A 27,498-nucleotide genomic window follows, 5' to 3' on the forward strand; every position below is an offset into this window, starting at 1 on the left:
TTTTTTCGCTGTCAGTGGCCCGGACGCTCGCGGCGGAGGAACAGTGGTGGCCCCCAGCTCCGGCCGCCCGGCTTCGGAGGAACGGTAACTCCGGCCCCCGCCTCTGCTTTTGTTTTTCCCGCCCGGCGGCGGCGGCGGGAGATCCGCCCTCCCCCCTGCGCGCCCCCTCGTACCCCGCGCGCGTCCTTCCCCCGCCGCCAGCAGCGCCCGCCGCGAGCTGGGTGCCCGAGCGCTGGCGCGGGAACTTCGGTCCGAGGGCTGTCGGCGCCCCTGGCACCGCTCGCTTAGATCTGCGTGACCTCCCTCCCGGTCCAGCCGGCGCGCTGGCGTCCCCGGGACTACTCGAGGTTTGGAAACGGAGAGGTGCATTTAGCAGGGAGGGAGCGGCGGCTGGGGTCTGGAAGGCCTGACGGCCACGGCTTCCTAGTCGGACTGCTGCGGGTTCCAGTCCGGCCTCCCTGCTGGCCCGCCGGCCGTGGGGCCTTGGCCCTCCCCGTCGCATGGAAATAATGCTGATCCCGGGCTCAGGGCTGCAGCGGGGATGGAAGGAGCTGGTGACGGTGCCTAGCAGCGCCTCCGTGGAGGCTGAGTGGGCTGCGCGTGAGCCACTGCCGTCATTATTGGGGTACTCAGTACTCATTATTGGGGTACTCTCGTGCTGGGCCCTTGAAGGTCCCTTGAGGAAGTGAAAAAAGGCAGGACTCCCAGGATGCCAGTTACCATTTAACCTTTCACTATTGTATTCAAGTTTGCCTTTCATGGGGCCATAAAATTACTTATAGGTGACTGTGAGTCATTCCCAGGCCCTTTGCCTTGAACGCATGGGCTGGCAGACAGCTTGGCCCCAACTTTTAGTTTACTTACAGGCTGTTTCCTCCTTAAGGGTCCTCAGCCTGACCTTCATCCCCAGCAGGCAGGTGCTGGGTTCACAGTCCACTTCTGCCTCTTATACCCAGTTTTCGTGAGACTAATTCACAGAGACCAAATTGAGCATTTGGAATTTATTTATTCGCTGGGGGACTACAAGCGGGCTCCTGCCCTAAACAGACTCACCGCCCCGAACAGTCTTCCCAGGGAAACTATAAAGGCAAAAACCACATTGTGTTTGGCTAAGGGGGCAGGTGGGGGACTAGCGAAGCGGCAGACAGAAGCTAAGGTAAAACGTTCATTAACCTTGATTAACTGTTCCCTGGAATTTACTCCCTAGAATTTTTAGGGGCTGAAAACTTCTACAAAGAGCCAGGGGAGGGGACGAGGTCATTGTTTACCAAATTTTTGTTCCTCCTGCTTATCTTCAAAGTAGTGGTTGTCAAGGCTGAAATGGGAGTGGTAGACTTCAACCCCTCTTAGCTGTGTGGCTTTGGGAAGGTGACGACTTCCCTGAAGAAACCAAAGTTTCTTTTGCAGTACAGGGTAAAGGCTCCAGTCCCCTAGCAATGCTGTGAGCATCGGGTGACAGTGCAGGGCCCCTCCTTCTCCAGCTGCTGGCGGTGAGAGGCAGAGGTCCTCAGGACTGCTTCTCTTTGAGCCTTTTAGGAAGATTGTCTTCATTGGGCCAAGAGTGGAGTGCAAGTTGTATTATGTCACTTTTTGAAGGAAGAAACTGCATTCCCCCCAACCTTCATTTTTAAAAAAAGTTTCCACAGTAGCTGGGAAAGAATTTCCTGCCCAGTATGTGTCAGGCACCTGTGAAGCTTGCATAGTAGAAATAATCACTGGAGGGTTTTAGTTTTCAATCTCCATAAAAGCTGCCTAAAATATGGTCATTTAAAAATACCAGTGAAGGTTGACAGTTGAATGTTTTCTTAGTCTTGAGTACTCAAGCAGTGAGTAGGGGACTATTTTTAGAATGTGCTGCACTATGCTTAGCATTTCAGGTGCATTGCTCCATTCAACCGCATAGTCACCTATGACTCAGGCATCATGGTCTGCCCATTTTACAGATGAGGAAACTGAGGCTGGGAGAGGTTGAGTACTTTGTTCAAGGTCCTAGAAGGACGAGTCGATTTAACCCCTAATCTGCTGTTCACCATGACTGGGTGCTCTCCAAGGCCCTCCCTGGGTCCCTTTGGTTCTGATGTGTGTCCTGTGTTATCAGTTTATTTGGGACACTGAAGAATTTAAAAATTTTAAGTACATTTCAGTTATAACATTTATAAAGAAATATTTATTGAGTACCTGCCATGTACATGGCTCTTTTCTGTGACTGGGAAACAAAAAAGAATCATTAAGATAAGCTCTCAGTCTGCAAATAGCTAGAGTCCTAGTGGATAGTAGTAATAGTAATAGTAATAGTAATATTGAACCTAGAGTGCCTGGTGCTATTAATGCTGTATGTATGTTATATAGTAATTTATTTAAGAGAAGGTAGAAGTATTTACGAATTGAGGATACAGTATCCCATGAACGGCCACTCTTTGAGCCTGAGCCCCAAGAAGGTGACACATGCGGGAAAGTAAGGCCAGGTCTCCAGGCACAGGGGAGCTGAGATAGGCCTGTGTTTTCTTGGTGGGCTGTGAGGATACGTGGAAATACGGGGTCGACACCAAGCCTTGGCTTGACTAAAGTGATATCGCTGGGATCAGGCACTGCACTCGGTCACTATCCTTATTCTGGGTAAACTTGATGTCACTCAGAAATCAAGCCCAGTCTCACAGGCATAAGAAAGCCACTGGATGGTTAGCCTTGCAGACTTAAAAGAGTCAAGTCCCCCCATGCTGGCTTGTTTTAGACATACACTCTGCAGGTTGTTAAAAGGGACCCTTGCTTCCCCCTACACAGTGTTTAGCATTAACCTAGAAAGACTGTAGGTTTCACATAGAACACCCTTCTGGCCTAGTGTTTGGAGGGAAAGCTCTGGAAAGCTTCCCACCACTGAGCCATAGAAATCAGCCGAAACTTCACCTCTTCTGTCACCAAGCCCAAAGCCCCTTCACGTGCCCAGGAAGGAGTACAAGCTGCACCTCTCCAGGGATGGAGCATGCCAGATGTTTCATGAGTGTGCAGTTCCTCTGCCTGCCTCGCCCCATCCCACCCTCCCTTCTTCCTCTTAGACATTTCCCTGGGACCATTTCCCTGAAGACATTTCCCGAGTTCCTCTGAGGCCAAGTCAGGTCCCCTAGTACTCACACACACAGCAACAGCAGCCCGGCGTTCGTGGCACCCTGTTATGGGCAACGATGTCTCTTCTCCAGCAAGGTAGCACCAGGTCAGTTTGCTCCAAAGTATGTCCCCACCCCCTAGCACACAGCTTGGTGCATGAGACATCGAGTAAATACTCATCGGATGAATCTTCTCAGCAGTCCCAACAATATTAAATGTTGCCTTTCTTAGGAGTCATTTTGCTGAGGCTCTTCCTTTTTTTTTAATTTAGTGGTCACAGCATTTTATCATCACAGATTCTAGATCCGGCCTCGAAGATAGGTGATACCAAAAGGCTCAGGGCTTACATACCACACGTTGGCTGATAGTTCTCCTAGATCAGGAGTCAGCACACCTGTTTTGTAAAGGTAGTAAATATATTAGGCTTTATGGACCACATTATCTCTTGTCACAATTACTCAGCTCTGATTGTGGTGAGAAAAGAAGCCACAGACAGTTCATGAATGAATGTGGCTGTGTTCCAATGAAACTTTTTTTACTAAAACAGGTGGTGGGCCACAGTTTGAAGGGCCTTAAAATCCAAGGAGATGGGGTTAGATTTGAACTTTTAGATCCTAGGGATCTCTTGGAGACAATTGAGCATCTGAGAGATTTGAGGAAATATGTTTTGGGAAAATCAGGTGAAACAGAAAGAGAGCTTTATACTGCAGGCTGCTCCTTTTTGAACTGGATTTGAGCGATGCCAGGCAAAGGATGAGCACCTTAGGATAACCTGTCAGGAATTTAGGGGAGTTTCTTGTTGTTACAAACTTTGATGGACCTTCTGCAGCTTTTCGTACACAAGGAACATTTAACAAAATCGTGGATGCTGGGGTAGCAGCTCCCCGAGGCAGGGACTTGGCTCTTTCCCACTGTACACCCGACTCTGGAACAATGCCTGAAATGGAGTTGGCATTCGAGCGCTTGAATGAATTGATGGGGCAGGAGCCCAGCCCCGGAGCCTCCGTGTTCAAGACTGCTCATCTAGGCTTGAGTAAAAACGGTGTCACTTAGTGAGTATTATTTTAAAATATCACACTGGATACCAATTCTCTGTTTTGTTTTTCTCCTCCCAGATGGCAGACAGTCAAGACTCTGTTGTGGAGCAGGGAGCTGGGGATTCAGCAAGCTCAGATGCAGTTGATGCTAAGCCAGATCGGTCCTCGTTCGTCTCATCAATCTTGAGGTAAGTTTCCTTCCTGGCTGGGTTAATCAGGGGCCCTGGGCCAGCTCACCCTGCCGTGCCTCTACCATCTCCACCTGCCCATAGGGAGGGGAGATTATGCTGTGCATGGGAGGTTGGCACAGGATACTGCTGGCTCTGTGTCACAACACTCGGGTCCCCCATGTGTACTCCTATGTTTCTGGGACAAGCGCAGGTGTGGGGGGAACCAAGCCATGGGGGTCTCCTGCTCAGCGGCTGTGTGTCCGGGTGGCAGCAGCCCAGGAGTGAGGGGCTGTCCTTGCCAGAAATGATTTGCAGCCACAGTTCTTGGGGGCAGAGCCTGGGCTCACTTCTACCCTACACCTTTAGAGGTGCTCCATTGAAAGGGGGAGCATTCTGCCTACCGAGTCCCACTTTTTCCTCTAAAAGTTCACTCTTAAACTCTACACCTTACATTTAGTAATAATAATAATCACTTCACTTATTAAGCTTTTGTACACCAGCTCAGCATTTCAGGTAGCCCTTCTAACCCCATGAGACGGTTCTGTTGTTATCACCATTTAATAGGTAGGGAAACTGAGTTGTTAAGAGGTCTAATGGCTTGCCTTTCTGATGACAGTTTAAAATGGTAGAGCTGAGATTAGAACCCAAATGTTGCCAGCTCCACTCACTTAACGGCTCTGCTGCGCTTTCTGTTTAGAAGTGGGGCTGCAGGGATGTGGAGGAGCCTCAGACCTCACCTTAACCTTGGTCACAGAGGGGCAAGTGCTTCCTGACAAGAGGCAGAAGCAGTCTGTGGGTCAGAAGCATCAGACTTCTGATAGCTCCTAAGCCAGGCCCCAGCTGGGAGGGACAGCCAGGGGGATCAGAGATAAGGTGAAGGAATGCTCCGAAGCAGTGCTCAGGAGGAGGACTGGTGATGAGCCTGGCTCCCTGCAGCATCCTAGAGAGAGCCTTGAGTCATGTTATCCCAGAGGAAACTCAGAAAAGTGGGAAGACCCCAGCATCCCGGACCCAAATTCCATTGGTATTGGCTGCCATTTAGGGTCAAGAATGCCCAGTGAAATGACTAGAAAATACAGTTCCAACTCCTGAAAACTTTACAAAGCCATTAGGCCAAGTGGTCCAGGCTAAACCACTCCCATTGCAAGCCCTTTAGAGCAGTGGCCTTCAAATGTTTTTGCTCACAGACACCCCCCTCCAAATAATGTAAAACTACACATCCCCCTCATACATTTTTAAGGTGATATATAAATTTCTTGTCAAAATAGTTGAAAAAATATAATATTTCAGTTTTCCAACTCTTTTGAGTATTGGGGTTAAGCAGATTGCTTCTAAATGGAAGAGAAACAGAAACTATGTAATAATCATTTCATAAGTTTCAGTAAAGTGTTTTGGTGTACTTTCCAGAAATTATGAAAATGAATAGTGTATTATAAATATTGACATTTAAAAATTATCCCTTTAAATGTATCCAGTGGAATCTAAATCCATACTATTAATTTCTCCTAGATTAAGTTACTGTTTCAGCTATTAATTCACAGTTGATCTAAACAAATAAATGTTGATAAATCATTAGTATTATTGTCAAAGTAAGAAACATCCAAACCTGTAAAGAATTTTTATAAGTTTGAGGCAAACTGACGACATAAGCCAGGGACCAAGATCTTTTAAAAGGCTCCGGAGAGTAACAGTTTTGCAGCTCCTTTCATGCATTTAAAATTAAGGAAGGAAATACATGGGGGTGGGAGAAAGCAAGGCAAGGATTGGATTATAGAATAGTTAACATTATGAGCTCTCTTGATTGTTAATACCCCCATCAAGGGGTATTACTTTTGGCGTTTCAAAGGTGTGTTAACCTAGATGCACAAGAACAGTGGAAGGGCTGGCTTAAAACCTTTCACTAAAGAAGTCGTAGGCCTGGAGACTACTGGTCAAGGTGATGGCATAGGTAAATACTCTGAACCTCCCACGATCACATCACAATTACACCTGAACTACAGAACAGCCATTATTTCAGAACCACCTGAAATCGAGCTGGACAGCAGTCCTATAACTAAGGATATAAAGAAGAAGCTACCTTGAGACTGGTAGGAGGGGTGGAGATGCAGGACAGGCTGGTCCCACACCCACGTGTAGCCTTTAAGAATCAGGAGGGAGCCCAGTGGGCGTGGCTCAGCAGTTGAGCAGCGACCTGGGATCCAGGAGATTGAGGTTCGATTCCCCATCAGGGCACATGCCCCAGTTGTGGGCTCGATCCCCAGCAGGGGGCATGCAGGAGGCAGCCGATCAATGACTCTCTCTCATCATTGATGTTTCTCTCTCCCCCTCTCCCTTCCTCTCTCTGAAATCAATAAAAATTAAAAAAATTTTTTTTTAAAAAGAATCAGGAGGGATATCGTAGCTGGAAGGTCCTGCCTGAGGGGTGAGGGCTCCCCAGCCCAGAACACCAGTGCAGGAAGAGGAGTCCCCACATCACCTGGCTGTGAAAATCAGCGGGGACTCCGTCTGGGTTAGATAGGGCTGCTGGAGTCCCAGAGGTCCTCTTAAAGGGCCCGAGTACAGACTCACAAACACTCTCTGAGCTCCAGAGTAAGGATAGCAGCTCAAAAAGCACTGGGGATACCCAGGGAGGAACTGAAATGTCTAGCTTCCAGGCAAGGGCTGGAGGAGCAGCTCTCTGGAGCACGGCAGGCATCGTTGTTCCTTTGTTGAGCCCTCCCCAACCCAGGACACCTTGCGTGTCTGAGCCTCGGTTAACCTGGTTAACACTGCTCTCTCCCCACCCTGGTGATTCCTGAGGGCCCCTCCCCACCCAGTTCACTCACAGGCTGGAACCTCTTTCAGCAGCTTTTAGCCTGTTCTGAGGACTTTTATAAAAATCTCTGAAAAGTCCACAAACCCCAAACAAGCAGTGTCTGGCTTTGGCATGCCCTGTACCTCTTGCCTCGTGGCCTCGAACTTGGCGCTAGTGGTAGCTGGCCTCAGTTGACAGCATAGCCTCTCTCGGGTGCCTGCAAACCCAGCACAGGCAGCTACCAACCGCAGGTCACTTTGTAGCTCCTACCAGGTGGCTCCAGGCTGGGCACAGGCATCAGCTGACCTTGGCCTGCGAGAGAAGCTCATCGTTGCCAAACTAGCGTTATAAGAAATGTTAAAGGGTCTTCTTTAAGAAGAAGAAAATATGAATAATAAAATGGCAGTAGCTACATGCCTATCGATAATTACTTTAAATGTAAGTGGATTAAATGTTCCAATCCAAGGATAGGGTGGCTGAATGGATAAGAAAACACACCCCATACATATGTTGCCTACAAGAAACTTGCTTCATATTGAAAGACACACACAGACTGAAAGTAAAGGATATTTCATGCAAATGGAAATGGGGAAAAAATGCTGAGGTAGCAATACCAGACAAAATGGAGTTTCAAACAAAGACCCAGCAATTCCACTTCTGGGTATTTATCTAAAGAAACCCAAAATACTCGTTCCAGAAGACATATGTATCCTGTGTTCATTGCAGATTTATTAACTGTAGCCAAGATATGGAAGCAACCTAAGTATCCACTGATAGATGAAAAGTTTAAAAAGCTGTGGTACGTATATACAATGGAGTATTACTCAGCCGTAAAAAAAGAATAAAGCTTGACATCTGCAATAACATGGGTGGACCTAGAGGGTATTGTGCTAATTGAAATACATCAGGCAGAGAAAGACAAGTACCATATGATTTCCCGTACATGTGGAATCTAAAAAAAAACACCAAAAAATAAAGGAACAAACAAAACAGAAACAAACTCATAGATAGAGAACATTTTGATGGTAGCCAGATGGGAAGGGTGTTTGGGGAACTGGGTGAAAAAGAGGAAGGGATTAAGATTTGCAAATTGCCAGTTATGAAAATGGTAATGGGGATGTAAAGTATAGTATAGGTGATAATAATCAGTAATATTAAAATAACTATGTATGGTGTCAGGTGGGTACTAGCCTTATTAGGGGTGATATTTTCGTAAGTTATATAAATGTGTAATCACTATATTGTAGACCTGAAAGTAATGTAATACTGTATATCAACTGTAATTGAAAAATAAAAAGTTATTAAAAATAAAAACGTTATAGGCTTAGGGTATGACTACCCAGCATGACCTTGCCCAGTTTGGAATTTATGATCAGATCACCCTGTGAGGTACTTTCCATAGAACCCCTTTTATTGGTCCACATTATTGTTAACCACCAAAGTAATTATTAAATGGATATTGCACTGAAATTGCAACTTATAATGGAATGAGTTCGTGCTTTTTTTTTTTTAATATGTCTTTATTGATTTCAGAGAGAGGAAGGGAGAGGGAGAGAGAGATAGAAACATCAGTGATGAGAGTCCTTGATCGGCTGCCTCCTGCACGCCCCCACCAGGGATCGAGCCCGCATCCCGGGCATGTGCCCTGACCTGGAATCGAACCGCGATCCCCTGGATCCGAAGTCGATGTTCAACCACTGAGCCACGCCAGCCGGGCGAGGAGTGAGTTGGCTTTTAAAGTTAGCTTATGGATAAATGGGCAGAGGATACTTATTGCTAGAAAGAAGAGTGTAGCATCACCTATTTTTCCAATTTTTTTTATTTTTAGAGGTAGAAGCTCTGAGGAACCATGAATAAATACATAGGATGGCAGGAGTTTTGCTCCACTAATGTCACTTAATTCTTTGAATCCCTTCCAAGTTCTGTGCCCAAAAATGACACCTCAGTTAGGTCCTGCTTCAGTTGTTTTGAAAATTAAGACTTGGAAATTACCTGGCTTTCAAATAGTTGGTATTCGGCCCTCAGAGACATTCTTATTTTCAGTTTCTGGGGCATAAGCCAAAGAGGCTTTATCAAAACTTGTCTAACAACTGTTAGTTAAACCTGTTCCTCTTTTACTCATAGGCAACTGGTTTAACCCAAATGCGCCAACATAGATAAGTTAATTAAGATAGCACTAACGAACAGTTGTTAGTATCTTTTTTCCCCCTTGGAAAATGCTTTTAAACTGTATGCTTTTAGAAATATTCTTTTTGTTAAGACCTTGGTGCTGCAAATGTAGCTCATTCATTTATGGGAAATGTCTGCTGTGTAGTCTAGTTGACAAAGTCAGTTCTCCTTATCAAAGCAGCCACCCGCACCAGAGTTGCTTTCAATCAGTTGAGGCCTGGTGCCATTTGTTTTCTGTTCAGTAAATGTGTTATTGGGCATCCCTGTGATAACCATTTGTTTCTGAATTCTCATTCTTGGATGGATGGATTCTAATTCTGGATGGATGGATGGATGGATGGATGGATGGATGGATGGATGATGGGAAGGGAAGGGGGAAGGAAAGGGCACAAAACCCAGTGCTCTGTTTACCTCTTTGAATCAGTGTTTGCTTTGCTCTCACAGGACTTTAGCTCGACAGTGGTACTATCTTTGGGAATAATCAGGGTGCTCCCTGCAGCTGATGACAGGCGCCTTCCCCCTCCCATCCTATCCCAGGTCCTTTCTCCAGGGTCCCAGAATTACCGTCTGGTAAGGCAGTGCAGGGAGCAGTAACACCCCCTACCCATCTCTAATTGAGGACAGACTGCCCACCCACCCTCCCCTGGAGACCTCAAGGATTCTGGGAAATGGAAAGAAGACGCCTGTTCTTCGCAAACCCTGGGGGGGCACTCGCTGGCCCTGAGTATGTAGTTCCAAGTCCTGGGTCCTGTCCTGGATTTTTTTTGTCTCACTGCCACTAGATGGCACAACAGCATCATTTTATTTCCATTCCATTGGGCCTTGAATAATCAGTCCAGACTGTTTACTTTGATTTAAAAACAAAAATTTATTAAAATTGTTTTTTAATTTCCCGATTATTGAAGAACATTTGGAAAACATAAAACCACAAAGTGAAAACATCCAAGGTATTAATTTAAAATTAGTAAAGTGTTGGACTTTTAAAAAACGACTTAGAAGAAATCCATTATATGCACAGTGGACATTCATTATGAGCCCTAGTTTATGGAACAAAGCCTAGTGTCATCTATGACCTTGGAGAGAGTGCTTCCTTTGATGTAAAGGTGACCCTAGCACCTAGCACAGGTTACCTGCCACCCAAGTTAACCATGCGGTCTCCGACCCAGGTATAAACTCAGGTTTTTACTGAATGCCTAGGCACGGCTACAGAAAATAGTTAATAACAAAAAATAACTAATTTTTGGATGGTAGGGTATCCAGTGGAAAGCTGTGGGAGGCTGGGGAGGGGAGGAACCGGGAGGGCTGGAGGAGGAGTTGGGACTTGAGTTGTCAGAGAAAAGGCAGTGGGTTTTCAGGGAACAAAATGGCCTGCCTGCCAGGGGCTGCAAACACATAGCACAGGTCCTGGGAAAATGGGTGGAGGCCTTGGATGGGGTGCTTTCGGTCTTGGTGCCACCAGTGGGAGCCATTGTAGGTATAAGACCAAGCCCTTGAGCAGCCAGGCGTCTTAGGGACAGCCCCACCCAGGAGCACATCAGCTATGAAGTCAGTTTCCTTTCTGAGCTCTGCTCAAAGTCAGTATTAAAGGAAATTTTTTTTAAAAAAAGTAGCAAACAGATTTCACATACTCTGGAATCTCCAGGGCCTTGGTAGAGCCTGTGTGTCCCTGCCAGGGGTGGGGGTGGGGGGGGTGCGCTTCTGGCTCCTGAGTGAAGAGGGCAGGAGAACAGGCTCGTTTTCTGAACTCGATAAACCCCCCATTTTTCGAGGCCCTGGCTCCAGTCCTGTGAGCTTTCTCCTCTGTGTCATCTTTCCGTTCCAGCCTTTGCCCTCCCAGAGAGTGTTTGATAAGTGCCATTTGGTTGTAATTCTTCTTTCTTGGGATGGCAACTCGGTTTCTCCCTCAGTGAGTGTTATAATGTAAACAGGTCCCTATAAAAAAATAATGTGTTATTTGTGTAATTACAAGAAAGACTCAGGTGGCCCACCTTTTCATTTGGAGGGGGAAGAAAAAAGTGTTTTAGAAAAAGCAATGCTTTAGAACTGGAGGGGGGAAGAAAACAAAGAGCAGACAGACCTTGACTCGGTCCAGAAAATATGCTCCAAGTTAAGTGAAAGCCATTCGGTCACAACTGTTGATTGAAAGAGGCCAGGTCTGGGTCCCCTAAGAGGAAAGGACCATTAAAACATAGCCGGGGGGGTTACTTTTTAGTAAATGAAGCCTTCAAATCCAGACTCCAGACTACTAGATGCCTGTCTCCCAAATTTGTATATAAAGAGTAATAAAGATATAGTGCTGTATTCGAAACAGGGACAACACCACCTAAATGAGGGCAGCGGTGGGCTGAAATCGAACAACCCAGGTCCAGATCCTGGCCCTGCCTCCCACTTACCCGTTGAGGGACAAGGGCAAGTCCTTTGACCCTTCTGAGCTTCAGTTTCCTCATCTGCATAATAGGGACATGAACACCCATCGCTGGATTGCGAGGAGAATTAAAGTAACTGTCAGCTTGCTGAATTCCCTGGTGAGGAAGGAATCGGCATCGTAATGTTAAAATCGGAAGGCTCCTTAAAAGTCCAGTTCCCTTCTATAAGGATCGAGGAAAGTTAAGACCAGAGAGGTGAAGTGCTCCACCCATAGTCACCCTGCAGGACCAGGACCCAGACCCAGACCTAACTTGGAGTCTAGTGTCCCCTCCCTCTTACATCAAGTGCCACCCCCAACTGCAGAGGCATCAAACTGTTCAACCCCATAATCCACCAGCAGAGCGTCTTTTTCTTCCACCCAAGTGGGTCAGCAAATTTACTTCGTCATTGAAACTGCTCCCTTTCGGCTTCACTTCAGCCGGGAGGGTTAGGGACAGCAGTCCCCGCAGGGCTGGCAGTGGGCTTTCTGTAGAGAAGGCCAAGCGCACCTCTCGGGAGCAGGGGGCCGCCCCTCTGAAATCTGGTCACAGGGTCAAGAAACTTTGAGGTGGTAGAAACTTGCCCAATGTATCGAAAAGCTCCAGTTATTTTAGGTCCTGGCTCTTCCAGAGGGGAGAAAAAATAAGCTCTAAGGTTAAAAGACAAAAGGGAGGGAGGGAGGTAAATGAGGTTTTCATAGTAATAAAAATTTTAAAGCACTCGTAGTATAGAATGAAACCTAAGGATAGAAAAGTACTACGAAAATAAGACCTGTTGCGGCTCAGGGGAACACGTGGTCGCAAATTAAAAGTGTGCATAATAGCCTCGCGTGTTCTAGCCCGGAGCTTGCTCCTGGAGGTCGGGCTGCGTGCCTGCCAGGCATCTGGTAGGGGCGTGTGCGTCCTGCTCGGATGAACGTGACCGAGCTGGGTGAGGTGGTTGTGTAAGAATGAGGAATGACACGCTGAACTGTTCTGAATTCTGGGGCCTGCAGCCGCCAGGCAGATCTCACTGTACCTTCCACGCCTGTGGGCTAGTTAAAGAGAATTCAGCCCTCTATTTCCCCTGGATGACTTTTCTTAAGTCCTCTCTCAATGTTTATTGTCAGAGGTCTCTCTGCTCCCTTTTTGGGGGGAAGAGGGAAATGTGGAGGGGAAGGGAATCTTTTTTTCCCTAGCCTATTTTAAACTGACTTTGTTTCCCAGTGGATTTGCGCAAACTGAGTTTCAGAGAAAGTGCACAGAGCTGGTTTTCTTTCTCCATCACTGACCTGAGGATGGAAAGGATTGGGAGGTTTGCCCGGGGTAGCAGGTGTTGTAATCTGACTTCATAAGCTTCACACCTTTCACCGGCTGGCTCAGTGACCCTGAACCAGGAAATTGAGAGAAGCTTTGCTGAGCCGGTTTCTTAATAAGTGTCTGGTTTTTATGGGTTCACACATTTTCCCCTTTGCCCATGGAGGGGTGAGATGGGAAACTGCAGTAACTCCTGGATCATTGACTTCATTCAAGACCATTGAACAACATTTATGTGCCTCATTGAAAACTGAGGTATCTGGTAGCCTCTCTAGTCTTTTGTTATTTGTGTTACTACCTGAAGTACCTTTAGAAGGAAAAAAAAAAATAACCGAATGAGTTTGAATTATTTGGTTCACCACAAACTCACTTCCTGTTTTCGTTCATTTGCTTAACTATCATTTCACAAATTTTGCAATATTTCTGCGTGGGCTGTTCTGCCACCTTTTGTTAGATTTGGCCCTTGGGTGGGTTGCCCGCCTCTGCATGCTCATCACTTTCAGTAGCTGTGTAGGATTTCATTCTACTAATTCTTGGCCCCTTCCCTAGCCAGTCCCCTATTTTTTCCAGCTTTTTGCTCTAAAAGATGGTGCTACTGGCTGCATCTTGGTGGAAATGTGGGTCTTTTTTCCTTTGGACCTCAAGCCTGTGAAAAGTCTCTTTGTCCCTGGGAGCTGTCACTGGGCGGGGAGGGTGCTGCAGCGTGGAGCCTGGGCGTTTCTGCTGGTCAGCAGAGAATGGGGAGGCCAGTGTGCTTTCCTAGCCCCAGTGTGAATGGTCCCATGGAAAACTCCAGCGGGCAGCTCACTGCTGATTCAGTCTCAGGCCTTCAGGGCCCGCTGGGCCGTGCCAGCCTTCTGGCTGCTGCTGAGCTCCAAGCATGTTGAGTTTTTATTATTACAGAGAAGAGGGTAACTCGCTGCCCATCATCGCAGGGCAAAGCCTCATTCTGATGCCAAGGGGGGTGCTTTCAGATGGAGACCCAAGGTATCGCCTTGCCACTTTCCTTTCCTCTCGGTCTTTCTCTGTGCCTTGGTATGTCAGGACTGCTGGGGATGCCCCCTGTTGAAATGTTGCAACCATGAATGAATCATCCCAGAAATATTTAGACAAAGCAGCTATGAAAACCAGAGGTCTGGTTCCGAATGAACCGGCCCTGGGGAAATGGAAATGTGTGCCTGGGGTGTGTTTACTCTCATGCTGATGAATGTCTGCGCACAGACGGAGCTCCTGGGAATTCTGTTCGTGGAGTCTGCGTGCTTCTAGTTAGTTCCTTCCAAATATAGGAAGGTATAATTCATGCTTCGAGCAGGCTAGGGGACCTGTAGGAGGAAAGAACCTGTACTTATCCACTCCGCTGATGGGGAAAATTACACTTGTACCTAGAGTGGATTACGAAAGTTCATGGTGCACTTTCTGGGATTTTGTTTTCACTCCCTTGTAAAGTAAGCTGACTGTTTTAATCTGCTGATGTTTTCTGGTAGGAGCTGCTGTAGACTTCTCAAGGAGATCTTTTTATATTAAATAACCATCCGAGCTTGGGTCGTCATTTTTTGCCTCTTGGCTTTGTTGAAATGACTGAGTTGGCCTCGCACTGTGAAATTTGAGGCTCCAAAAACTGACTCTCTACCTAGGAAGTTAGGATAATCCAGTTCCTTCCTGATCATGGACACTGGCAGTATCTGTGTTCCTAGGAGAGGTTTGAGCCTACTTGAACGCATCTGGGAAATGAAAATAATAGTACTTGCCCATATTGGTGAGGAAATACACCACCAAGAGACAGTAAGGTTGGTTGGGAAGCCTCGTAGTGAACCAACCTGCTTCTGTAAGCTGACTGCCCATTCGTGCACACTTAAGTGCATTTACTAAGTCATTCTTGCAGGCTCTCGAAGTTGTGACAGTCTTGCTTATCTGGCCCTAAACATGGTGATTTCCTGGCCAGGCTTGTGGAGCACAAGGAGCCTTTAAGAGGATTTAGAACTTTTAATTCACTGGTCTGGTTTATCATGAGCATTACACTTAACTGCAGGTTCCAAAACAAGGACCCTTTGTGTTTCTTCTCAACGTGATAATCGTGGCCAACGTCTTCACAGTGTAAAAAAAACAAAAAAATGGTCCAGGTAAAGGGTAGGTTTATCAGCAGAGGGAGGAGGCAGGATGGGAAGGGATAGAATCTGGCTTTAAAATACCGGGGCCAGCTTTTATTTGCTGTGTCTTTTTATGTCTCTTCTGGACTTTGCAGAATGAATGGGATATTGATACACAAAGCACCACACCAATATTAGTGATACTTGTTCCTGGGGACTTGGGGGATACCTGAAGTTCCTCCACCACTTGTGCCCTTTGTCAGATTTAGGAGAACGGCTGGTTTCCATCGATCTGGACCTGAAAGAGACTCAGCACGCCCACCTGTTGGGGTCTGTGTTCTCAAATGGTCCAGTCTGTTTGGCCGAAAGGCCTTGTAGAAAAGTGGGACCACAAGAACAGCTACTTTTAGAAAATCTTATCTCTGGGGGATGATCGCCAGCCAAAGAAGTTTCTAATCTGGATCTTTGAAAGCTTCTTATCACCCTTCTCATTCCCTCCCCGGGCCCCACCGCTGGGAGAAGCTGTCTGCTGATCTGTGGACTATGGCTATCTTTCTGCCGTTGGCTGATTAATTAGCACAATCTCTTGGAGCTCTTGAGGCCCTTGCTTCTGTCCAATGAGCATTGTTTATCTGATGATCTGCTTGGCCCTGGCAGTTGATTTCCAGACGGTAACTCTTTATAAGCTGCTGGCACCGGGGATCACACGGCTGTCCTTCCCTGACTATGCTGATGGTGAGCTACAGCTCCACCACGGCTGTGCTGGGGACTCCCCAGCTTCATACAAACAAGGGAGAGCAAGGGTGGCATTGCAGGCAAAGTGGCATCTCCTGAAAGCATTTTGGTTGCGTTGGTAATTTCAGTTTCATGTTCAGCTTCACTGTCACCCTGGGAGACCTTGCAGGTTTCATGGAAAGTCATAAATCTCACACATGGCCCTAAACTCACCTACCTACCTACCTGCTGCGCAGGGGCACCTTCTACAGCGTGAGCCTCCCAAGGCACATCGTGCTGGACCTTCCAGCCAAGAGCCAAGGGGCCCGAAAGCTGCGCCCACGTGGAGATAGTCGTTTGATAGGGTGGGAGGAGCTGGTGCTCTCTACCCAGCCTGGGAGCGGAAAGGGCCAGGCAGGCCCTCTGCTTCCTTGGGCTCTAGGAGTAGCTGGGGGACTTGAAATAAGAGTAGAGACAGCAATGAAAGGTCAGAGCCAAGAGGGCCCAGGAGGTGGGCAGGCAGGTTAGTGCTGAGGCCCTCAGACTTCAGAGGGGTGCGAGCATCTCCAGGCCTGGCCTGGATGCTGATTCTCTGGGTGTAGGTCAGGGCCTGAGACATGGGACTAGAGGGCTTGGTGTTAGGCCTCAGAATAAACCTGGCCTCTAACCCTGTCTGCTTTGTGATCTTGAACAAGCTTAACTTAATATTTTTCTATGAAACAGGGCTAATGCTTCAGAGGTGTAAAGATTACATGAGATATATGTACAGTGGTAAGTAATCAAAAGATGATGCTTATTATAACTATTAATATTATTGTTACTGACACACAGAAGAGTGAGAAGTTTAAAAGGCTAGGGAGACGGGGAAAACCACAGTGGGAAACAAGAATGGAACCCTTTCAACAATTAGCATAAAAACCCAGTAATCTTCAAACTAGGCCAGATCTTGAAATCCATTTGCAGTAAGTGATTTTTAACTATTAATAATTTTATTTCAGTCTTTTGAATAATGAACCTATTCACATATACTAACAGGCATACAGTCAAAATTCTTCCTCCCATTCCTTCCTCCTATCCTGCTCCTGGCCCCCCATAACACAGGTACCCCCTTTTAATGACATATACAGTAATAGCATTAGTAATAATAATAACATCATCAGTTTACCACTTACTACATGCCACACACTGTCCTAAGGACTTCGTGAATATTAACTTGTTTACAAGCTCTGAAGCAGATGCTGTAATATTGTCCTTTTTATGAATGGGGAAACGGGAGCACAGAGAGGTTAAGTAACTTGCCCACAATCACTCAGCTATGTGGTAGAGGTGGATTTTCAACCCAGACGGTCCAGCCCTGGATTCCGTGGGTTTATCTTGAAGGGTTTTATGCCCTTCAAGAGTTTTTTAAATGCAAATGCAAGCAAATGTAGAGATACTCATTTTTCCCCAAAAGGTAACATCTTATCGTCATCTTCCTGCCCTTATGTTTTATTCTGTGCTTCACACCACTTACTGGAAATCACCCCACATCAGGACAGAGAGCTCCCTCATTCCTCTTTACAGTACTCTGTAGTTTTGATGAAAGACCCTGCCCTTTGTGGTCCAAGCAGGAAGTAGAGACTGAACTGCACGTTTGAACGTGTCCTGCTGGTCATTAGGGGAGTGACGGCCTTGCTGAATCCACATGGGTCCGCCAGCCAGGGCTTATAATTGAGGGATGCTCTTAAGGTTCAAAATTGGAAATGAGAGAAGCAGAGGGGGAAAAGGGAAGCAAAGGAGAAAAAGCTTGTCAATCCACAAGCATTTCCAAATAATATTAGATGTCACACACAAAAGAGATACTTAAGCCAAACAGTTGCCCTGCATCCCTGCAGTGTCAGCAGCCGGAGGCTCCCCTGAAATAGCTGCCTTTCAGAAATCTGTCCCCTTCCTAAATATGAGGCTGTACTGAGTCCATGCCTCCGCAGCGGTCTTGCAACAAGAATTGGCAAAATGGAAGTAATTAGCACAGTCCTCCTGGGAATCTTGAAGGAAAAGGGGGGGGTGAAAGAGAGATCCCCAGAAGGTGCCCCCAACCCTCACAGCAGTTACGTAGCAGGCTCTAATCCCCTGGTCCCTGATTCTTACAGAATGCATCTCTATGCAGTGGACTTCAGTCCACTTTTGTTCACCTGGCACTTCCTTCCTGATGCCTTCTTGACAGTCATTTCCCCTTTCATTTTTCTCTCCAGTTCCGTGCATTAAGCTGGCCGCCAGGGTCTGCTCTGCCAGTGGTAAGCTATAGGTGGAGTTTCCCAAGGCCAGTGCCTCTTAGGAAGGCGAAGCGATGGGAGTGAATGGATAATCACTCTGTGATACATGTTTGAGGTCTGGGAAGACCTGCGTTTAACAAAAAGCTGTTCAGGTTAGAAGGAAAAAATGCATATTGACTGACTCAAATCCAGGAAGAGGAAGCAGATATTAAGTTCACTTTGAGAAGTAAGAGTTCAAGTTAGGGGCAGGCGAGGTAAGGGGAATTTTCCTTCCCTCTCTCTTGAGATGTTGACCCAGGATAAGAATCACATTTCATATTCAGTGTTAAGGCACTTTCCATAACCCGTGGAAAGTGTTTTCTTTAAAGTATATATATCTTTACTCCCCTATTGTGTTCCTTTAAAAAAACACACCAACATTTAATTTTCCAAATTCTATTCTGATAGAAGCGGAGTCCTTTTCAAACCTGTTTTTCTTTACAAGATGCTCACGGGTTTTGTTTGCTCATTAAGGACTGGCTAGTGGCAGCTTAAAGGAAATCACATCTCGTTTGTCACTCAGATATCATTATACAGTTGGTTTTAAAATAGTCCATATTGCTGAAGATAAAAGTAGAATTTTATCTCCGAAAGGGCTTTAATGTATAAACCGTGGCCTCCAGCAAGCCAGACTCAGTGTGGCTCCGATTAGGGTCTTTGAGTGGCCTTAAGTGACCTCAAGGCCCTTCAGGAGTCAATGAGATAATGCAGGCGAGAGTTTAGCCAGATCCCCACCCATAGTAAGCGCTGACAAATGTCGATTATTGTTATTGTGATCTATACAGTGGGTATGATTCTTACCCGCACCACCACCTACCTCACAGACGTTGATTGAAGACCACAAAGATTGGGTGACTGTGAAAGGCTGTGCACAGGCATTTTAATGTGCACAAAGAACACTGTTCGTAGAGGTCATTGACAGGGCAGCAATAAGGAAGTCCTACTCCTTCCCACATGGACTGTCCTTGAATAGTGCAGAAACTCGCTTTGCTGGTACCCGACTCCTCTGAGAGGTTGGGGAGGCCTGGGAGGGGAGAAGGCTGCTCGGGGGCACCTGCTCTCACTGAGCCCCGTCTAATTTTGTGACAGTCACAGAAGGCTTCATTTTCTGAGAGAGGAAGCTGATGCTCTGTGGAGGGCAGAGACTCACTGGCCCAGGTCACTCTCTCTAAAAGTCAATGAAAAAAAATATCCTTGGGGAAGGATTAACAAAAAATAAAGTAAATTAAAATAAAATGATCTGGAAGAAATTAACCTTTATAAAAGTAGTGGATAGAGTCATGTCAGAGTTGAACAAGGGCAATAAGGAAACTGAAGGTTTGACATACAGAACTAACCTGTAATCTGGACCAAGGCAGGAGGGGCCAGGGGAAAGGCCAGGTCGTTTCAGAGACTCTGAGAAGCCCCAACAGATAAGATTTATTGACATCTCAGGGTGAGGCACCATTGGGCCCACAGTTGCCAGATAACAAGCTTAATTTTCTCTTTCACTTTCCTCCTTCCTACTTTTGACAAGAACTTGGATGGAATGGTGAACAAATCATTCTACACATCTTCAAGGGCTCTTGAAGGCTGACTTGGAAGTCTGATAGTCCCATCTTACCTCTCACTAGCTGGGTGAACTTGGACAATCCCTGCCGCTCTGAGGGCTTGTTTTCATATCTGAAAAATGGGGGACTAAGACTCGATTGATTCATTCGTATAACATTTTTTTAAACCTAATTCCCCTGAGTAGAACCTCTTGTAACAGTATTTAACAGAAGTGGCAGGAGTGGATGTGCGTGGCTTGTTCCTGATCTTAGGGGGGAGCATTCAGTCTTTTATCAGTCAGTGTGATGCTGTGGGTTTTTCATAGATGCCCTACTCAAGTCGAGTTAGTTCCATAGTCATGCTAGTTTATGTAGCATTTTTATTGTAACAAGGGGTTGGATTTTGTCAAATGCTTTTCTGTATCAATCAAGTTGATCGTATGGTTTTTCTTTATTAATATGATGGATTACATTAATTGTTTTTCGGGGGTTAAACCAACCTTATATTCCTGGGATCAGTCACACTTGGTCATTGTATATAATCCCATTTATAGATGGCTGGATTTGACTTGCTGACATTTTGTTAAGGATCTTTTGCATCTGTATTCAAAAAGGATATTGGCCTGTAGATTATAAGAAATACTTACTGAGCAACTTATGTACCAGGCCTTGTTCTAGGTATTAGGGATTCAGCAGTTTTCCAGAGCAGATAAAAATCTCTTCTTTCATGGGACTTACATTTGAGCAGATGACTAGCAAGGCTGTTTTCTACTCATATTTGGCAATTTTTTCCTCTGTCCTCTCCATAATACCCCCTGTTCCAGCCTTAGTGCTTATGTGCTAGACTTTTGGAAAACTGTCCATCAGTATCTGGAGACTGGAAGGGGCCTACTATCTTTTTAAAATTGCTGTTCCTTTTTTTCACGTATGATGTCAGTGTTCATTGAATTATAACATCCACATAGAAAAGGGTACCACACTAATGAATTTGTACTAACTCACACAACCATGTAACCAGCACCCACATTAAGAACAAACTGTGACGAGCACCTGAGAAAGTCCTTCTGTCTCTTCTAGTCCCTAACTCTTGTGCCATCGGGAAAACCACCTCCCAACTTCTAATACCAGGGATTCGTTTTCTGAACTTGATATAAAATGGAGTCACCCTCTAGGCACCCTTCACTCAGTATTATACCTGTGAGCTTCATTCTTGTGGCTTCCTGTTGTCATGGTTTGTTCATTCTCATGGTTATCTGCTGTTGCCTTCTATGAATATTTGGGTTTATTCCACTGTGATTGGGCGTTTGGGTTATTTCCTGTTTGGGGCTGTTACTACGCCAGCTACGGTGATGGATGCATCTCTCTGTTGGTAAACACGTTTGCTCACTTAGGGGTACATGCCCAGGAGAATCCTGCCACTTGTCCACCATGGATGTACAAAGTAGGCTCTCACCAACAATGCGTGACAGTTTTAGGTGCTGCACACGGTCACCCACATGTTGCAGCCATTCTGGTATCCCATTGTGATTTTAATTGGCGTTTCTCTGGCATCTAATGAAATAAAGACACACGTTTCTTTTAAATGTCATGATTAAGCAGAGCAGCCTGTCTACCCCAGGCCTTTCCATCCCAGATACTCCAGGTTTCTTTGGCACCCCTTTCATGCTGATAGTAAAAGCAGGAGGCCATTGCCGCCCAGACTTCTTCCACAGCCCCTGACAGGCTTTCTGTCTCCCTAGTATGAAGAGGAAAAATGGTTCTAGGAAATCCGTCAAGACCACCCGGGAGCGAGTGCCTACCTATCAGTATAACATGAATTTTGAGAAGATGGGTAAATGCATCATAATAAACAACAAGAACTTCAGCCCATTGACAGGTAGGTGGTGTGGGCATGGGCTCATCTTTCCTGTCCCCTTCTGGTTTCTCCAGCTCATGTTAGGACTTGTATCATTCACAGAGAATGCTGTGCCCAGCTGCTGGGGCAGGCGGCCCCTTCCTAGGTGGTATTTGCATGCCCAGGAGGAAGGGGTGTGGAGAAATCGGGAACGTTTAGTCCAAGGACCCACCAGGAGCATGAGCTGAGACTCAAGGGGAGCTGTTTGGCCTTGTGGCCTTGAGAGCCACTGAGAGTTACCACCTCGCTAGTTGCATGTGGCACCTGGCCGAGTGATGCTGGCACACAGCGCTCAGCCGGGGATTGCTCATCATGAACTTGACTCCCACAGGTATGAGCGTCCGGAACGGAACAGACAGAGATGCCGATTCCCTTTTCAAGAGCTTCCGAAGCATGGGTTTCGACGTGGTCGTGTATAATGACTGCTCTTGTGCCAAGATGCAAGAAGTGCTGAAAAAAGGTGAATGCCTACCCCCTCCTCCCTCTTCCTGCTCCTGAGAGAGAGGGGCAGGGCCCCAGCTGGTCTCGGGGGGGTGCTTGCAGGACACGGGATTTCAGTGTGGAAGCCTTTCCTTCCTCCTGGCCGCTCCATGCCTATCTCCAGGGTAGGCGGGTCTCTTTCAGGAAACTTCAATTTCTACCTAAAAAGATGAAGTCAGCTTATATGATAGCAAGAAAAGTAGCATCTGTCTCTACAGGACACTCTCAGTTTCAAAAGGCTAATTTCTAGGGAAGTAACAGGTTGATACCATTGTGCTCACCACATAGTTTAAGAGTAAACTTTCCCTGGTGGAAGAGACAGAGGAATAATCCCCATAGCCCTCAGAACAACTTGACTCCCTCCCCCCAGCCCCTGGAAACCCCCATTCTGCTTTCTGCCTCTGTGAACTTGACTCCTAGGGACCTCCTAAATGGAATCTTTAAGTATTCGTCCATTAGCAACTGGCTTATTTCACTGAGCACGACGTTTTATTTCCTTTAAGAGATGCTTGCAGGACACTTACTGTGTGGCCTGCCTTACAAATATTCACTCATTTAATAGGTACTATCATACCCATTCTGCAGACAAGGAAACCAAGGCACAGAATGGCAAAGGAACTTGCCCTGTGTCACAGACCTAACAAACAGCAGGGCCACCCCCTTCAGCACCCCAAAAGGCTGCCTCCCAGCAGCTACCTGAGCCCTCCCACATGTGGGGCTCACTTCCTCACGAGACAGCCCCATTCTGGCTGCAGACTGAGTGAGAATTCTAGAATGCTCTAAGTTCTGTCCACTGGCCCTCCTCCTCTGCAGGGGGGTGTTCCTGCCCCTGAATGGCTCTCTGTCAGTTGGCAGGTGCCGGACTGGAAGGGAGTGCTACCTCTGAGGTCCCGCAGGGCTTGTGTTTTAACTTTTCACTGTTCCAATCGCTTGCTTGCAGCTTCTGAGGAAGATCACGGAAATGCAGCCTGCTTCGCCTGCATCTTATTAAGCCATGGAGAAGAGAACATGATTTATGGCACGGATGGCATGGTAGCCATCAAGGACCTGGCGATCCATTTTCGGGGGGATAGATGCAAAACCCTTTTAGAGAAACCCAAACTCTTCTTCATCCAGGTAATCCCTTTTCAAAGCCAACCCCCCTGAGAATGGGAAAAGATTACAGAGCAACTTGGATTGCATCATCTTTGCGAATCTACGTGCTTTCTCAACTGGGGTATGCACCTTTGGGGTTTGTTTCTCTACCTCTAAACGCTTGGCTTCTGTGTCTGCTTCAGATCACAAATCATGATGGTTTAAGACATTATAATACTTTTATTTGCTTTGCTGATTAATTCAACTCAGCTTTGATTTAGTCATTCATCAGATTATCACTGAGCTCCTAGTACACGCCAAGCACAGTTCTAGGCACCTGGACACAGCACTGAACAGCACATGTTTCTGTTCCCAACTCCATGGAGCGATCTCTGCTTTGCTAATTTCTTAGGCGTGCCGGGGGACAGAGCTTGATGACGGGATCCAGGCCGACTCGGGGCCTATGAATGACACGGATGCCAGTCCCCAACGTAAGATCCCAGTCGAGGCCGACTTCCTCTTCGCCTATTCCACAGTTCCAGGTATCAAGTCTGTTGCCTGCTAACTGGACCATGCCATTCCACCGTCAGGGTGCAGGCTTGGGGCTGCATTAGTTTCCCATTGCCATGGTGATAAATGACCACACACGCAGTGGCTTAACACACACAAATGTATGATCTTATGGTTCTGAGCTCAGAATTCCAAAATGGGTCGGCAGGGCTACCTCCCTTCTGGAGGCTGTAGGGGTTAAAATACGTGTCCTTGCTTTTCCCCACGTGTTAGAACCTCCCGCGTTCCTTGGCTTATGGCCCCTTCCTCCAGCTTCAGAGTCAGCAACCTCACGTCCCTCTGGCCCTTCTTCTTCCTCATTTCACACTCTCTGACCACAGCTGGGAAGGGGCTCCTGTGATCAGATCAGGCCCACTTGGATAATTCAGGATAATCTCCCCATTCATTTCCTTAGTCTTCATCACGACGTCAGGTAACAGTCACAGGTTCCCAGGTTAGAGCATGGACACCCCTGGGGCCATTATTCTGCTTACCACAGGGACCTATTCACTTCTCTTTCCAAGAAAGCAGAATTCTCTCATGTATTACTACTGTTACCGTCGATAATTGTAAGAACAAACATTTCTATAGCACTTTATATGTATAGTGTTTTTTCATGTCTTTCACCACATGTCATTCCATGCATTGTCATACTGCTAACGCCATAGAGCTGGAGTCCACATGCTGGTCGTCACCAGTACCTTGTGCTGTAGGAAGGAATTCTGAGTGCACCTCAAACATAAATTGGTTATTGCTGTTTATTATACACTTATTCAGTAACTAGTTATTATAAATTATAATGATGATGACCCAGTTCTCATCATGTAAACCAAATACAACTTCTGATTCGTGCTGTTTTTTTTAATTGGGGTATGGAGGCAGTAGAATCTTCCCTGGCCCCCAGGTGAAAACTCCAGCAGGCCCGTAGCTTTGCTGCTCGTGGTAAGATGTTAGAAAATATTGTAGTCATAGGCAGTCACAATACTGTAACTAGTGTTTCCTGTCTGAAAAATAATGAAAATCCTGAACCTGACTTGGCTCTAAATTTCTCCCAGTTCCAGATCAGCCCTGCTAACTGGCTAAGGTGCTAGGGGACCTTGATCCTTCAGCTTTCTCATCTCCTCCCCTCTTCAGATTCCTTTTTTAATTCTCCTGAGGTCAAAGATGGGAGGGAAGCAGAGAAGTAGGGCCTTGAGTTAAGGGTAGGACCCAGGTCCCATGGTCACCTGGCTGCTTGTGCTGTGGGTGTGCTCTTCCATCATCCAGTGAGATGGTGGAAGCCAGTGCTTTCCTCTTGGGCATTTTCTTGAGTCCCTGGGTTCCCTGAACCCTGCTGCTGCTTGTCCCTTAGATTCGCTTCTCTATTCTTGGTTCTGCATTGTGAATCCTTCCTCAACTCCTGGCCATCCTTCGGAAGGTATTTGTCTGGCCTCTTTCTGCTGAGATCTCCTTGCCCATTCAAGAAACCCTATTGGACAGGACCTAGGGCAAACCAACAGCCAGCTTCCCCTGCCATGGACCACGAGTGGTCCACGAGAAACACACCCGCACCCTATGGTGTCAGCCCTTCCGGGGCAGCTGGCTCTCCTGACGGCCCCTAAGGAAGCTGCTCATTCAGCTGCCCCTCACTTCGAGATTTCTTCAGCAGGAACCAGCCTCTAGTCCTCCCTCATCAGTAGGAACACATCTCAGAACTCTCTGAGGTCCCCTGCTTGGCTTGGAAAGTAGCGCTCACCCCACAGGGTGATGAGACGGTCCCGTGACGGAGCGGTGCTCCAGCATTTCCTTGGGACGCGTCTCAGGCTCACGGAGGTACCTGGCATGTGTCCGTGCTGGACACCAAGTCATGTGTTGAGCATCTCCACGCTGAATCTAAGACTTTCGCTCTCATTAGCCCAATTCTCATTAGGGACTCGCATGCAGACTAGGGTGACATAACTTCAGAAAGGCATGTGTGAGAGCCCCAGACACCGAGAGTCACTCTGAGTGGCGAGTGGGGCCGCGGCCAGGCCAGCTGACTGGACCTTTCTCTCCCGTTGAAGGCTATTACTCGTGGAGGAACCCGGGAAGCGGCTCCTGGTTTGTGCAGGCCCTCTGCTCCACCCTGAACGAGCACTGGAAAAGCCTGGACATCTTGCAGATCCTTACCAGAGTAAACTACATGGTGGCCAGGCACTTCGAGTCGCAGTCCGACGACCCGCGCTTCCACGAGAAGAAGCAGATCCCGTGCGTGGTCTCCATGCTCACCAAGGAACTCTACTTCTCCACATAACCTTTCCAGGGGTGCTGCTTAGCCGGAAAACAATGGGTCCTTTGTTGATGAATCAGATAGGATTTGTGTATGTTTGTTTTTTGATGCTCTTGAAATACCCATAAATTCTAAAGGATTTTTATTTCAGGAAAATTATTCTACTGGAAAGAAACTTCTTGGTGCTATCTTATGTTCACTGAATTTTCACAATGTTCTCTATTTGATGACTTTGTAATTTCCTCTTAAGATCATTTTTTGTTTGTATTTTTCCTCCTGTCACACATACTACATACAACAAAAATTACCTCTGCAGAGGACTCTTAGCCGCATTCACTGTGGTTGGGGATGGCACTGATGGACAGTCAGAGTCATATTGGTACCTGGCAAAGAGAGTCCTGGTGCTTGACAAAACACAGTCAAGGGGATACTCACTCCCCTGTATTGCAGAAGGTCAGTATACAGTGTGGTTGGAGTGATTTTTTCAGTGGCTTAGGATAGACTCTTGTGCAGAAATTCACAGATAAGTTAGAGGGGAAAATAATTTAATGATTCTGTTATGTGTCAGTCAAGATCCATTCAGGAAAACAAACCATTCCAGGTGTTTCAATAGAGGAATTTATTATTATTATTTTTAATCTTCACCGGAGGATATTTTTTCCATTGTTTTTCAGAGAGAGTGGAAGAGAGAGAAACATCGATGTGTGAGAGACACATCAATTGGTGGCCTCCCGCACTGGGCAGGGATCGAGCCTGCAACCCAGGCACGTGCCTTTGACCGGAATCGAACCCTAGGCCATTCAGTCTGAGGGCCAGCGCTCTAACCACTGAGCCAGGCCCACCAGGGACCAATAGAGGGAATTCAGTAGGGGAGATTGACTTACAGATGATAAAAGAGAAGCCCAGGGAAAGGAAGCTGTTGCCACCTAGAGCTGTGAGGCGGTGTGGCTCTGAGTCCAGGAACTGGGGTCATCCGCAGGAGCTGGGACCATGGTGGGGGGCTGCCTGCGGGGAGCTAGGACCGCCGAGGAGAGGAGTTATGGAAAATGGAGCCATGTCAGGGACAGAGCCCCTGCCTGAGATGGGGCAACACCAGATGGGTCAGGCATGGGGAGACGCTGGGGCTCCTTCCCCTCTTCTGCCCTTGAGTCTTCCCCCAGCACCTACCTTCCAGCCCCACCTGGAAGCCAGCTGACAAGGGCCCTGGGAGGTGTGTTTCCCTGCACTACTTTAGAGCAAAGGAAGGGGGGGGGGGGCAAGAAGTGAATATAAATTGCCTATAAGGTGAATAGAATTGTAGTTCCTGATGTTCAGCAATTCCTCCATTCAGTCATTTCTTCATTCTCTTGTCAGATAACCTACATGTTGCCCACTGTATGCACAATAGCCTGTTTTAGCTTTGATAGATGCCTGAAACCTTTTTGATTATTCCAAGCCTTGTTCTGAGTACATTTTTTGTTAAGTGGGGGAAATCAATGGTAAGGGTTTTTGTGCTTTGTTTTCAAGGTGGTGGTATCTTTTGAACACTTGATAAATTACTACTTTATTCTGCCTACTAATAATTGGTTAAAGTTCATATTTATTGATTAAAATGCGGTTGCTTAATTTCTAACCTCCTCAGTGTCCTTTCCTTTTGAAGCGTTTTCTGGCCATGGGAAA

At 46.8% G+C, this 27,498-nt stretch overlaps 1 protein-coding gene across 2 annotated transcripts; it reads left to right on the forward strand.

Moving 5' to 3' along the window:
- On the forward strand, nucleotides 1-26,819 carry CASP7 (caspase 7). Of its 2 annotated transcripts, none has more exons than XM_087823962.1 (7): nucleotides 1-84; nucleotides 4,218-4,327; nucleotides 21,334-21,470; nucleotides 21,820-21,948; nucleotides 22,909-23,084; nucleotides 23,455-23,584; nucleotides 25,634-26,819. In XM_087823962.1, exons 2-7 carry the CDS (start codon nucleotides 4,218-4,220, stop codon nucleotides 25,861-25,863), a joined length of 912 nt encoding a protein of 303 aa, XP_087680088.1. In that variant the 5' UTR covers nucleotides 1-84; the 3' UTR covers nucleotides 25,864-26,819. The 2 variants fall into 2 exon arrangements, with proteins under 2 accessions (XP_087680088.1, XP_016067671.2); XM_016212185.2 differs by lacking the exon at nucleotides 1-84 and adding an exon at nucleotides 291-363.
- The last annotated feature ends 679 nt before the right edge of the window (nucleotides 26,820-27,498 follow it).

This window comes from Miniopterus natalensis, chromosome 14, assembly GCF_054644295.1.
Source record: "Miniopterus natalensis isolate mMinNat1 chromosome 14, mMinNat1.hap1, whole genome shotgun sequence".
In the NCBI taxonomy this organism is placed as follows: domain Eukaryota; kingdom Metazoa; phylum Chordata; class Mammalia; order Chiroptera; family Miniopteridae; genus Miniopterus; species Miniopterus natalensis.

What these genes read in the sequence shown, in the direction of transcription:
- CASP7 (XM_087823962.1), top strand. Translation starts at nt 4,218, where the DNA reads ATGGCAGACAGTCAAGACTCTGTTGTGGAGCAGGGAGCTGGGGATTCA. An exon ending in TTCGTCTCATCAATCTTGAG is followed by an intron (nt 4,328 to 21,333) that starts GTAAGTTTCCTT and finishes CTGTCTCCCTAG; the next exon opens with TATGAAGAGGAAAAATGGTT. An exon ending in CGCCTATTCCACAGTTCCAG is followed by an intron (nt 23,585 to 25,633) that starts GTATCAAGTCTG and finishes CTCCCGTTGAAG; the next exon opens with GCTATTACTCGTGGAGGAAC.